Raw genomic sequence first — 14,769 nt, forward strand, 5'->3', positions numbered from 1 at the left:
CAAGCTGGTAAGGGTCTCATCAAGCTGTTATGTTTTCTCTTTTTCACCTGGTACAAACTGGTGTTAATGATCTTCACCAGAATCCCTTTCTGTGCTGACTTAATCTTTAAATTAGAGTAAACAGATCTATTAACGAGCTCAGATCACTTCTACTTTTAATAGCACTGCTAACAGTCATAACCTTACAAAATCAACCCCTAGATACTACCTGGTCTCAATGGCATAAATCAATGAGATTTAAATGCCACTTCTGATTTAGCTTTGTGTTTTAGGATACACAATGCAGAGGAGACTCAAAATCTTTAGTTACTATGTCTCCATCCAACATACTATGTTCCTTAAATCCTGAGGCATTTGTAAGGAAAAGGCACTAGAGAAACAGCACACTTTGAGTGCTCTGGTCAGGCGAGGATGAAGGCAGGGGACATGGACAGGTAATCTGAGGATCAATCCATGCTCTCACCTGTCTGAAGTCCACAAAGTTCTTCCTGAATATCTTGCAGAAACAGCAGATCAAACCAGCTTCCAATTTGGGGTTGTAAGGAGCAAATTATTATTTTCATCCTATTTCAACTGCATCTGCTCTTTCTGGCTAATACCTATCAAATTACTAAGAGTATTACTTATTGGGCCCTCCCTGGTGGGACAGCGGGTTAAAGCACAGCACTGAGAAGCTAAAGCCACTTCCGAATAAGTTCGATTCCCGCCTGCCCCGGAGGTGATCACATGGCGAGGCAGACCTCTCCTGACCCGCCTGCTGCTCCCCTCAGCAGTGTACTTCATCGATCTGCCTGTTCTGCTCTCCATTCTGTCTCTGGTGAAGCCTCTCGCCACCCCTGAGCCTCTGGCCTGTATCCCAGTTCTGTATGCACAAATAACTAAATCTTTAAAAAAAAAAAAAAAGAAGTATTACTTATTCTGTTTTTTGGATAATAAATGTATAGACCAAAGAACAATATAGACCATTTTGTATTTATTATGGGTTTAACTGAGTTTTTTTCAATTATAGAATTCAACTGCAAAATAAGGTAATTAATGCCTTTTAAGTTGTTATTCACTTTCATTTTTCCCTCCTAAAATTTTAACACAGCAAGATACCTTAAACACATGTATATAGGCTCAGTACACTTTCAGAGGCTCACAATCATAAGACAAAGACCACATTTATCTACAAAAATATAAGACAAATAGTTCAATATTTTAAAATATTACTGACATGAAATAAAACAAAAATACTGTATTTTCAGCGCAAATATTTTGGTAGTTGACAATATCATTCAAAATAACGTTCCTGTGCAGAGCACATGCTGTGTGCTTGGCATGCTTGGCACATTCGCACTTGTGATTGCTCAGTTTCTACCTGCAGTTCTTTAGAAGAACCCTTCCTCAAGGCCACTTCCCTGCTGGCTGATCTCCACAGGGCTATTCTGGCGGGAGGCTTATCCTTCTTGCTTCACCTAGCCTTTAGGCATTCCTGCCCTCTCCTCACTCTTCTACAGATTTATACTTGCTGCCACCTCCATTCTCAGCAAAATGCCTAGCACAGAACTCACATAGCTGAGTATTCCTCCGTAACTCTTACTCCAGCCATCGCCCTTTACAGTTGACCATGTTATGATAAAAAGTTGATCTACTCATAAAAATCATTCTTCCTACTTCACAGCCCCATCTCTATAATGCAAATAAGGTTGGAGATACCTGATTTAGAGTTTTTAAAACATCGAATTAGTTTAAGCAGAATCTACTGCCCCGTGGTTCTTTAAAATTTACCTTTTTCTATTACTATTGTTTCTAAAATCATAAAAATATAAAAGTTGTAAACATTCTACTAAACATTTCAGTAGAAATCATTACTCTATTTTTATTTAGTGAGTTCAAAAAGAACAAAAATGATACCACGTTCTCTTTAGCAGACCTAAAACCTTGCTTCCATCCTACCCTACCATTACATGTCTCCCAACTTTATAGACAATTCTGTAGGCCAACAATCTCTCTGACAAACACTGCTGCCCCTACTGAATACCAAACAGCTTTTTGTGATCTCTCCCAAATAACTATCCATCTGTTTGCTGGACACCTTACAATCACTGCTCCCCACTCAACCCAGTCTTCACGCAAACACAGGCGAGTAAGGACACAAAAAAGTGGAGCACATCCTTTGCCACAAGCTACAACCTTTAAAAAAATGAGAAAACGTGTCCTAGCTCTTTGTCAAAGTAGCAGCAAAATCAGGTGGGTTGGGGATGCACTGACAGAGGTAGGAATAGAGAGGAAGTTGGTAAGGTCAGCCACCAGAGTCCACCACAGAAACAGCACATTCCCTTTACCATGACACTGTTGGGAGCCTCAGGATGGAGATCTTCTATTCAAAAGGAGAAACCTACTATGCAGGAAATTCCAATCACTTATCACTGCTCTTATAGCAAGATTTTACTGTATATTTTCATATCAGCTTTGGAAAATTCCCTTACCATCTTCATCAGATATGATTAATGAGATAACCTAAAAGTAGAATTCACCTGGGTGACAAACAGTACCAATTAACCAAAGCATTAAATGTAATCACTTAAAACTGTATTACCTGAATAGACTCCATGGTGAAGTATCAGAAAAAGTGAGTATTTTCCACAGCACCATAAGGTTTTATAAAATACTATTTCAGTTTTTAACATTAAATGCATAACCTCGAGCCTGTGGTGCACCATGCATATTAGCTTACTCTTTATTCTTGCCACTGACAATTTTGACAGAGGCCATGTCAATGCAACTAAAACAGGAAATTGATATATTTTACTGTGATATACTTAGTTACTTCAGTGGTATCCAATGAATATTAGATTCAAAAGCCAAGACAGTGTTTGGCCACTTATATTGTAATCACAAATTTTAATTTGCCAAAAGGACCTAAGTGGCAAGGATCTGACTTAATGTAAAAGTTCTTTTCTATCTGTTTGCTTTAGTATTGTGTGTTCTTCAGGGTTGTGTTTCTTTATGATAGTATTTCATAAATGGCTTTAAGTAAAAACATAGTAGTTCACTTTGATTAAAAAAAATAAATATAAGTGGGAAACACATTTCATAGGCAAATTATCTGTAACAATGTGTAATAAGGTATAAAAGCTGTATCAGACTGGTTTTCTCCAAATATCCAGCTTGCTCATAGATTTCCTGAACTACTAGTAGTGTGTGCTGTGCCAACATAATTCAACACTGATTTAAACAAAACATAAGTAATACTTTCTACCAAAAAGCATATACCACATTCAAAAATCCAATACAAATTCATTTTGGGATTATCAATTCCATGTTTATCTTTCACTAATGCACAGAACTAAGACTTGGCTTCACTACAGATCAGCTAGCACTAGGATAAATTTGCTATAAAATTTGTAACAAAATAAATTATTTTTAGTCCCTCTTCACTAAGCGATATATAAACAATAATAGTTTATAACATTAGTTTAGGTACTTTTTTGGGACCCAAACATACTGTACAATCCTGAGTAAAAGATTAGGGATACACTTTTTTGGGGATCTTTCTTGACCAAAAATCAAAGAAAACACTTAAAAGCACAATTTGTATTTATCCCCATTTTCACAAGCAGTACCATGAGCTCTTTTTACTTTGGTAAATAAGTTTATCTATGTAAACCATTTACTTTTATAGAATAAAATATAAGCAGAATTTCTGCTAGGATCCCTCTATCACCTTTTGACACTGATAGAGTAAGTAGTCAGGAAGAGTAGAGCAGGAAGATCTGAACCACAAGGCTAATACATCAGCATGAACTCGGAAATGCAGCAAGCAGGGGATGGATGGGAGCAGCTGACAGGCCAGAAGCCCTTCATTACCTACAAGGAAATGAAAAATAAAAAATTATTTACTACAATACCACAAAAAGACTTCATTAGACACTTCTCTAATGAAAATACCAATAGGCACATGGAAAGATACTCAATATCACTGATTAAGGAAATGCAAATCATACCATGAAAAAGTTCAAACTATTAGGATGACTGCTTGTGAGGATATGGAGAAAATGGAACCCTGCAGCACTGCTGGCAGGAATGTAAATGGTGTTCCTGTGGAAAATAATAATGGCAGTTTCTACAAACTTTACGTGGTGAATTGCCATGAGTCAGCAATTTCACTTCTAGCAAAACAAACTGAAAGTAGGGACTCAAACAGGTCTTAAAGACACCCATATTCACAGCAGCACTTTTCACAATAGTCAAAAATGGGAAAGTAATTCCATGTCCATCAAAAGATGACTAAGGAAAATGTAGTACATTCATATAGAATGCAACAATATTCAGGTAAAAAGGAAGGAAATTCTGACACATGCTACAACATGGATGATCTTCATTATATGAAAAATGCCAATCACAAAAGGAAAATTATTTTATGATTCCACTTCTGTGAGGTACTAAGAGTAGTCAAACTATAGAAAGTAGAATGTTAATTGCCAAGGGGTGGTAAAGGAGGGGGATGGGGAATTAAGTAGTGGGCACAGTGTTCTAGAAGATGAAAGTTCTAGGATGCTGGTGGTAATGGCTATATAACATTGTTAAAGTTCTTAATGTTACAGAACTGTACATTTAAAATAGTAAATTCTGTTATGTATATTTTACTACCAAAAATGTCTTTGCTAAAATCTGAACACATTATCTGAAAAATACTCAAAACAGGAATACAGTTTTAAAAAATCTCATACTTGTAAATGAGTTGTATTCAGATGGTGAGAAAGAAACAAAAAGACTGTCTTTTTGTAACATTACTAACCGATAATGTCAACAACATGAAGTCTTAATTTCTGTTGTAAGGTCTTTAGGGCAGAAGGCAGAGTAGCTTGAGATTCTGACATTTTTACATTTTGCTTCACATCATTTGCAAAGGATAACCACATTTTGCCAAAGTCTTCAGTTGAGATTTTTAATGGTCTGAAAATAATTTTTAAAAATTAGATGTATTTTCAAAGAATGAAATCATGCTAAACAAATGCATTTAAAACAAACCAAGGGAATAAATCATAATCACTGAAAATCTAGGTCTGGCAAAAGTTGTTTTGAAATATGAATAGGGAACAAGAATAGACACATAGACCAGTAGATTCAAATAGAAAATCCATATATAAGCCCACAGGTTTATGGACAGTTAATCTTTGACAAAGGAGCAAATAACATGCAATGGAACAAAGAAAGTTTGTTCAACAAATGGTGCTGGGGAAACTGGGCTGCTATGTGCAAAAAAATGAAGCTAGATTACTACCTCGCAACATACACAAAAACCAACTTGAAATGGATTAAAGAACTAGATATAAGACCCAAAACCATAAAAATATCTAGAGGAAAATGTGGGCAAAACACTACACGACAGGCCCTCCCTGGTGGCGCAGTGGGTTAAAGCACTGCACTGAAAAGCTAAAGCCGCTTCCGCATGAGTTCGATTCCCGCCTGCCCCGGAGGTGACCCACATGGCGTGGCAGACCTCTCCTGACCCGCCCGCTGCTCCCCTCAGCAGTGTACTTCGTCGATCTGCCTGTTCTGCTCCCCACTCTGTCTCTGGTGAAGCTTCTCGCCACCCCTGAGCCTCTGGCCTGTACCCCAGTTCTGTATGTACAAATAAAATAAATCTTTAAAAAAAAAAAAACACTACACGACATATACCTCAGTAACATCTTTAAAGATACAACACCAAAGCAAGACTAGTGAAGGAAAGGATAAACAGCTGGGACTACATCAAGTTAAAGAGCTTCTGTACAGCAAGAGACACTGAACAAAACAGAGACATTCCACTGATTGGGAGAAAATTTTTGCACCCAATACTAATAATAAAGGATTGATCACAAAGAAACACAAATAGCTGATGAAACTCAGTAAAAATAAAGTGAACAACCCCATCAAAAAATGGGCAGAATAGCTAAAAAAACATTTCTCCAAAGAGGAAATGCAGATGTTCAACATCACTTGTGATAAGGGAGATGCAAATTAAAGCCACAATGAGATATCATCTTACACCAGTGAGAATGGCGCATCTTAAAACAACTAACAACAACAAATGTTGGCAAGGATGTAGAGAAAAAGGAACACTCCTCACTGCTGGTCATAATGAAAACTAGTACAACCGCTATGGAAAACTGTTTGGAGGTTTCTCAAACTGCTAAATGGAGCTTCCATATGACCCAGCAATCCCACTTGTAGGTATCTACCTAAAGACACAAAAACACAGAATCAAAAGGACACCTGTGCCCCCATGTTTATTGCTGCTCTATTTACACAAGGGAAGACGTGGAATCAACCCAAATGCCCCAAAATAGATGAGTGGATTAGAAAGATGTGGTACATACACTGGTCAGACTACTGCTCAGAAATCAAAAAAGATAAACTCATGTCTTTTGCAACCACATGGATGGAGCAGTAAGGGAAATAAGCCAGAAAGAAAAAGAAAAATACCGGATGGTTTCATTCATAGCAAGAGCATAAGGGACTGGGGGGGGAGAAGCAACTGTAATAAAGTAAAAATTAAGAACAATGAACAACTCTAAACCAGAGACATTTCATGGGGGTGGAGAAGGGAATGGGATCAAAACTGGGGTGGAGAGAGTGCAGGGGAATATGGTGATGGCACACGTGTGAATTGGTGGGAAGTTCACCGGGATTACAACCAAGATGAAAACATATAGAAAATGAAGAATGATTCAAAAATAAATAAATAAATTTTAAAAAACGTGAATAGAATGCATCATCCAAAAACTTGAAAATACTGAAACAGGCAGTATTATTAAACTGCAAATGTCTTTTCAATAAAGCAATTTTTCTTTTTCTGCATATTAGTCATTTCAGTAAAAGTTTACCATGTTTTAATTTCATGAATCATTGAAATATAAAACTTTGCTTTCATGTATGCTTTGAATTTGAGCATTACATACTCTACTAAAACTGAGACCTTTATGTGAAACAAAGTATAAGAAAAAGCAGGTGTTCCAATACATCATTTCATTCAACTTCTGCCAGGATTGATTTTTCCCATCAAAGTTAAAACAAAATGGTAAAGGAAACCTTATTTAAGGACCTCTTTACAACAGTCTGAAAACAAAGACCCAGGACATTCAGTAAATTAGACCAAGAGAAAGGATTTCAACAAATTTATGTTAAAAATGGTTCAACAAATTTATGTTAAAAAATTACACATTTATGTGTGATTATAGCATTTGAATTTTCTCAAGTTTTATAATTAGATTTTAAGCTAGAGAAGATTTTGAAAATACATACAGAAGGACTGTCTGTTTTATATGTATTGTGTTTCTTCAGGTTACCAACGCTCACTAGACATATATTTTCACAGTCAGAATTTAAGTTTTTTGCAGTCTGGATTTCATCTTACACAATGGCATGAAGTACATGAATACTCCTCGACAAACTGATAGACATGCTCTTACTGAAATACTTTAATAGTGAAGTACAGTGGATATGTGCAAGTTAAAGAAAGTTTACAGATACTCATTGGTATTCTGTATTGTTCAGGCAGACTTCCTTTAAAAAATGCTTGAACACAGTACAATATATTCACATAAAACTAAATGAGAGAAAAGAAATTGTTCTCAGTTATTTTGGTAATGCTGCACAGTGCCTAGCATAATGCTAAATAATGTATGTTTAATAAAATTTTAACTGAGTAATTTTCTTGTAGATCTCATAATTAATAAACAAATTTTATGAAATTATATAAATGAAAACACATTTAAAGCTTAAAAATGCAGAATCTTTACAATGTAAATATTTTTTAAGTATTTTTCAGTATTTCTTTCACTCAGAACTTTTCCAAGAAAACCATAATCAACCCCAGCTAACGTCCCATATTATAATCTCTCATAACATTCACTTTCTCGTGATAGCATAATTTACAATTATATATGCATTCAGTTGACTGTTCAATGTCTTCTCCACAGGCTAAATACTCCCTAAAGGTAGGGACTGTGTCTACTTTTGAATTTTCCTCCCCCTAGTACCAAGCACTGGGATTCTGTCCAGGGATGATGCCTAATAAACATCTGCTAAAGAATGAATAACTTGATTTAACATTTTAGGAAATATTTACCTAATGAAATCTAACAGTGATAAGTTTACTGAAAATTCAAGCTGAACAGAATGAGCATCCATCATTTGATAATTTATAAAACCAGAAAGATTCCCTTCTGTAAAAGGTTTTTCCATCTGCACACAATACTGAAAGCTTTTGATGCTTTCTGCTTCTCTCACAGGCAAGTAGCATGCAGGTTGCTCAGTGACCTGTAAATAAAAGTAACAGATGCATTGAAGAAGATATCAACAGACTATGGTATGAAACAACTTTTGAGGTGGTATAAAACCATATTCTGCAAGATGTTAACAACAAACCATATTATGAAGACGACCAACAATTTCATTTGACAAAAATTCACTAGCATACATAATTAAGAAATAGTATTATATAGGTCAAAATTATGTAACAACTGGCATTACAATAAAAACCTCTAAGAAAAACAAAAAAGACTAAAAACCTCTAGTCTTACAGATCTCAATCTGGCTAGCACCAGGTTCTTAAAGGTGGGGGAGTTTTTAAAAAAGCCCACATTCCCCCGTGGGGATTACAATTGAGATGAAAAAAAAATGTGCTAAATGATGTAAAAATAAACTTTTTAATAAAAAAAAAAAAAAAAGCCCACATTCCCCCCTTCTTATTCTCCAGTGTAACACTCGAGCTCCGGAGTAGAGTTCAAGCACAGTTGGGTTTGTCTTGTTTTTTTAAGTTCCACAGTGACTCTAATGCAAACCAAAGGGACCTCTGCCCCTGGTCAGCAGCCTCTGTCATATCTTGTTAAACACATTCTAGCTGAGAGAAGAAACTGGGCCAGTTTGTGAAATATAATTCCACAAAGGACCACCCATAGCAATGCAATTAAGTATACCTGCAGAAATCACAAGGGCCATCTTCCAGAGGTAGAGAAGTAGAACTGATTGATGCCTAAGCACTCAATAAAGAATAGCAAATCAGTGAGAGAAAAAGGAAGTAAAGAGAATACACAGTTATCCTTCAATGGTCTTACTTTGTATTCTGATTTGTTAAATTGAGGATTTTGTCTCACTGTTTATGAAGAATGAATGAGACAATTCAGGAAAACACCACAAAATATACAATGAAAATAGTTAACATCACATGCCACGTACTGCTATAAGCACTGTACAGGTATTAACTCACTTAATCCTCACAGCAGTAGACACACACTATTAATATCTTCATTTTTAAACATGAGAAAAATGACCCAGAGAACAATTACATATTGGGTCACGTAACAAAGCTAATAAGCAGCAGAAGGCAAGATTCAGTGTCAAATAAACTGAGTTAAGAGACTACATTATTAACTATTGTGTTTTATATTTGAGACTCAGTTTATAGTTATGGCATTCCTCAATGCAATTTTTATTTTGTTTAGTTGTCTCTCTTGTCTCTACTCCAAATATTTAAAAAAAAACAAAACTGTAGCACCTTTAATTTTCTTTGCTTAAAAGGAGAGAAGAATGTGGAAAAAACATATAAAGCATCAAGAGAGTCAACAACAGAGGGGCCTCCTGGTGGCCTAGGTGTTAAGTCTCAGCGCTATTACACTATGGCCTGAGTTCGATCCTCAGCCAGGGATTTGAGCCACATGGCATAGCAGACCTCTACTGTCTCACCCACTACTCCCCTCAGCAGTAGATCCACCTGTTGGGCTCCTTACTCTGTCTCTGGTGAATCCCCTCAACCCTCTGTACCTCTGGCCTACACCTTAGTTCCTCTATGCAAAGTAAATAATTTTTTTTTTAAGTCAACAGCAGAAATATTTAGTATGCACTGCTCATTTAAGGCAGAAGTAAGGAATCATTCATTGTCTTACCTTGAAATTTTCTGCAGGAGAAATTTCTAAGTTAGCACTTTCCAACTTTAAACCACTTTTATTTGAAAGTGACCAGACCATCAGTAAACAGTCATCTTTCCAAATTTTGTAAGACGATACTGATATGGTTTCATTATTACACACTTCCATAAGATCTGAATACATGTGTTCAGTTCCTTCTTCCAACAAAGAAGAAGCTAAAGCAATCTCACTGGCAATTGCAGTGGATTCAGGAGGGTGAAAAACTTCCATGTTACTATCAGCAAATAACGAAGGTGTAGAAAGCCTACAATTTGAGAGTTTTTCAACCAAAGGTAGTTCTGTGAGTGACTCAGAATCTAAAAATTCTGAATTGAGAGGAAATTTCTTTAAATCTTTGTCTCTGTCTGGAAAATTATCCAAACAATAACCTTCTTCATAAGTCACATCTGACGAAGAACTGAAGGAAGAACAGATTGTATTCTGAGCACTGGTTGTTTCTTCAGTTTTGGTTTCCTTGACTTTTGATTTCCTTTTGAACTTGTGAGGAGTGGTATCTGTTTTTCCTAGCTGTAAAAATAAAATTTAACAATAATATAAAAAGAAACCATGCTACTAGTCATGAGTTTTAAGTGTCATTTCAAATGAGCAAATTACTAACTTGCTAAGATTCTATCTATAAAGCATAGATTAACAAAGAATCAGAAATGAATAAAACTGTAAGCCCTAAAATTCTTATAGCTACATAAGTTTATTAGATAAATCTTATTTCTCTTAAAATCAGAAAATGAAATAAGGTGAAAAGTCAATCAGAATACTAGAGGTCACAACTGCACAAATGAAAAAAGTGAATGTGCCATTTTTTGAGTTTCTAGAATTGTCTTGTAGAATCTAAGAGAGCCTCCACTGTGATGGTCCAAATTCTGGCTCCATTATCTATAATAATTAGGTTTTCTTTAGGGAAGAAAAATTTATTTTACCTTCAAGTCAACTGGAAAGAATTCTATTACTGATGCTTAAGACAGGGAACAACAAATTTGCCATATCTGAGTTATTCCTTCTGAAGAATGGTCTGCAAAACTTTAAGTAGGGTGAAGGCTCAAGTGTTCCTTTGCCTCACAAAGTTACCTTTATCAGTGCAGCAGACCACGACTACTCTAACTTCATGTCTCCACCCTCCTGGAGGCTTCAATACTGTGTGGCCATCCTTTACATTTACATCCTCTCATTAACCAGAATTCTGGTTCCCTTTTCATACCTTCTCCATTTCGAAAGCCCCACCAACTCTTCCAATGCGCAACTGATGAGTTTGTTTCCTACCCCTTAATTCAGATGTCATCAAACAAGATCTAGCATTCTGAGTTTCATGTTCTATAATTTCTATTACTTTGTTTCCAAATTTAATGATCTTTTCTGCTGCACTGTCTAATCTGCAATTAGAATATATAATTCCAGAAAACATTAGTGACATTTTTGTTAAAATATTTAAAGAAAGTCAATCTAGAATTCATTACCCAGAAAAAATATCTTTAAAAAAAAATGAAGGTGTGGCCCTCCCTGGTGGTGTAGTGGGTAAATGCAGCACTAAGAAACTAAACCACTTCAGCACCAGTTCAATCCCCTATCCCAGAGGTAATCCATATGGTGGTGCAGCAGACCTCTCCTGACCTGCCTGCTGCTCCCCTCAGCAGTGTATTTCTTCATTTGGCCTGTTCTGCTCCCCACTGTTTCTGTTGAATCTGCTCACCACTCCCTGCACCTCTGGCCTGTACCCCAGTTCTGTATGCATAAATAAATAAATCTTTAAAAAATGAGGGTGAAATTAAAGGTACAGGTGGGGAGAAAAAATTTTTGACCCTAATAAACTATATTTAAAAACTATCTGAAAATGGACCACAGACCTAAAAATAAAAGCCAGTTAAAAATGAAACACCAATATAGCTTTAATCTATATAACTGAGAACCTTAAGCATTAGAAAAACTGTAAGTAAAGATTACTACAGAAAGCAGCCATCCAAAGGGAGGTATCATACAGATGGAACATGGTTGGTGCTAATGCCACCTGCTTCACTCTAGTGACAGAAGAAAATTTGGGCTGGGGGGTAAAAGGTCACATGCTAATTTTTTTAATTCATTTGCTTTTCCTCCTTTCTGCAGATGCCATCTATATTATAAATCAGTTTCTCACAGAATTGAGTCCCATAAAATGGGAAAATATACTACATTTAGAAAAAAAACTTTTGCTAGTTTTTTACTAGTCTAATGATAGTGGAAGAGGGGAGTGAGGAGTATAAAAGGTGATGCAAAAAGAATTAAGCGTGACTTAAATAGAAAAAAACCTTTAATTACATTCTGACTTCAAATTCATCACAAAAATGTCACTTGTCACCCTGAAGCTACATACTTTGTATGTATGTATGTAGACAGAAATCCTTGAACACAAGCAAAGAGATTTACAAATCAGGAGTCCATCAGCTGGGGAGCACTCTGCTGGGTACATTCTGACGACTGAGAATTTGTCCCAGCAGTGCCAGCACATTCGCTGGTGCCCTTACAGTAATGAGCTGGAACAATGTAAAGCCCCAAGATACCAGTCACTTTGGTGCTGAACTGCAGAGAGTGACTGAGGCAGCATTAAAAGATACTACTTAGTAATGCTTTTAGGCTGAATTTGTTTTTTCTTAGGAGGGAAAATCAAGTTTGACAGAAACAAGTCTGGAAAAGAGAGAGACATAGGCAAACAGTACAGTGTACTATAACATCCAGCCTGGTGTCAACAGGAATAAGAGAAAGTTCCAACAATTGACAAGCAGGACCAAAATGTAGCTGAAGATGACATAAAACAGAAGAAAATGTAGCTTTAATCACAAGTTTGCACTAGTTAGATTCATCATTCTATCAAATAGAAGGTTACAAGAAATGCCTAGATGCTTAAAAACAGCAACTATTTTCATGCCAAATTTTTACTCCTAGACTGTGAGAATGATATATTAGCATAAAAAGTTTGAAAATCAGTATTATAATTTCATTTTTGCCTAATTCCTCTTGGTTCAAATACATTTTTATCTTTTTAGGATCTGTGAACAATGTATAATTTTATATTCTGCTTGTTTTGTTTAATATATCATAATAATTTTTTACTTTATAAAGCAAGTATTTACCATTTTTAATGGCTGAGTGATATTGTGGCTAATTTACTGTCAGACAACTAACTGAATGCTTATCTTTTACTATTAAAATTTCATTTTAAGAAGTATTTTTTCCCTAGATATACCAACATTTTTGAACTATCATATTGACAATATTTTCATCACCCATGGTAGTGAAAGTGCCAAAGATTCTATTTGTAACTTTATTTGGACCCTGACTCTTGCCTAAGCTGACTGGACTACAGAGAATATCTGACTCAAGCTGAGTCAATCAGATTTTCTCTATCAGGAATATAAAAAGTATGCCACTGGTGGCTATGGAGCTAGGGAAGCTATTTTACCTACATATAGATGACAGTCATTAGCTTTTATAGAGCCAGATTTATTTTTTCTTAGTCAAAACAATGAATATAGATTCTCCGAGGAATATTAATGACCACTTACCAAACTAACTGTACTTTCTGATCCCAAGCCAACAAATAATGATGATGCCAAAAGATACTTTTCTTTCTCTTCTTTAGATTGCGTAAGTAGTTGAGATTGATCCTTTTTTGTTACAGTTTGATCTACATTTTCCATTATTATACTCTCCTGAGGAATAGTTGGAGCTTCAGTTTCATCACCAGTTTTATTTTCCTTCTTGGGTAAATAGCCCTCTTTCCCCCATAATTTCTTTATGCCTTCCAGCTTCAAGCTATTTGTCCTAAGGAGATTGATAATGAAAGAAAGGCAATTTAAATACATTCTAGTTACTTTCTTGAGGCATTTTAAAAAATACATCATCACCATAATTTTACAAAACAGTTTTAATGTTATATTCTTTACGCCAGATTTTATTTTAGTTACAGTCAACTTCCCCTCCATGCTCCAGTCAAAGGATTTAAGGCAAGAGAAATTTAGCCTTAGTTTAAAACTCCAGATTAATTGCTAGTTTCACCTGCGTCTATTTAAAAATATAATACTATAATTGGTTCCATTCCCTTTTCAAAAACATTCTAAAAGGTTAAAGATCAATATTGACTGTTAAGTTTCTTAACTATAATCATTCCATGAAGGATCCCTACATAAATTCATGAAATAAAACTGTGTTGAAACAACAAAAAAAATCATTCAAGTCCACTCCTATATATAAACTTACCTTTAATCCAAAGGAGCTTCTTAATATGAACACTAGCTACATTTTTAATTTTATAAAGGTACTTCTATAAAAATGAAATGATGTTTGATTTACTAAAAAAAAAAGGGGGGGGAGAAGATTTTAGGAATGTTTCATACCTGAGTTAAAGAATAATTAAAATAATAATATTTTAATGTTATTTAACAAAATAGTTCGGGAGCTTAATGAAAATATTAGAATTCAAATATTGAGTCCAGAATCTAACACTAAACGTCTAAGAAAAAAGTGCAGGGCTAAATTCAGAAACTGGACTCACCTCATATAGTTCCAAAAGTTAATAGATATGAATGTGGAATGGCCAATACAATCATAAGTGCAGGCTTAAACAGCCAAAGATTGCTTCTATTGTTTCCGTACAGAACTATGTGTCCTTGGCACTAGCTCATATAAGCATCTTGGTCATGGTTCAAATATATTTTTTTAGGTTTGTCTTACAGGACAGGCAGATCACACAATAAAGATTCAGAAATATCTGTACTCATTATTATTCCATTCATTTTGTTGATATAATGATCAATTTGACTTTCCTTAACAAGCCAAAAAACAAAAG

General features: G+C 35.4%; 1 protein-coding gene across 1 annotated transcript in view; it reads right to left on the bottom strand.

Annotated features, from left to right (window-relative positions):
- Positions 1 to 964: 964 nt before the first annotated feature.
- Positions 965 to 14,769, bottom strand: part of AP4E1 (adaptor-related protein complex 4, epsilon 1 subunit) — a 58,546-nt gene continuing 44,741 nt past the window's right edge. The window contains exons 17-21 of the mRNA XM_004687793.2: positions 13,487 to 13,745; positions 9,915 to 10,463; positions 8,099 to 8,289; positions 4,784 to 4,941; positions 965 to 3,852 (exon numbers count right to left, since the gene is read on the bottom strand). Of these exons, the coding sequence (XP_004687850.1) occupies positions 3,692 to 3,852; positions 4,784 to 4,941; positions 8,099 to 8,289; positions 9,915 to 10,463; positions 13,487 to 13,745 (1,318 nt within the window). The 3' untranslated portion in view covers positions 965 to 3,691. The remainder of the gene's footprint in view (positions 3,853 to 4,783; positions 4,942 to 8,098; positions 8,290 to 9,914; positions 10,464 to 13,486; positions 13,746 to 14,769) is intronic.

This window comes from Condylura cristata, unplaced genomic scaffold (genome assembly GCF_000260355.1).
Source record: "Condylura cristata isolate star-nosed mole 26May11 unplaced genomic scaffold, ConCri1.0 scaffold00023, whole genome shotgun sequence".
Taxonomy (NCBI): domain Eukaryota; kingdom Metazoa; phylum Chordata; class Mammalia; order Eulipotyphla; family Talpidae; genus Condylura; species Condylura cristata.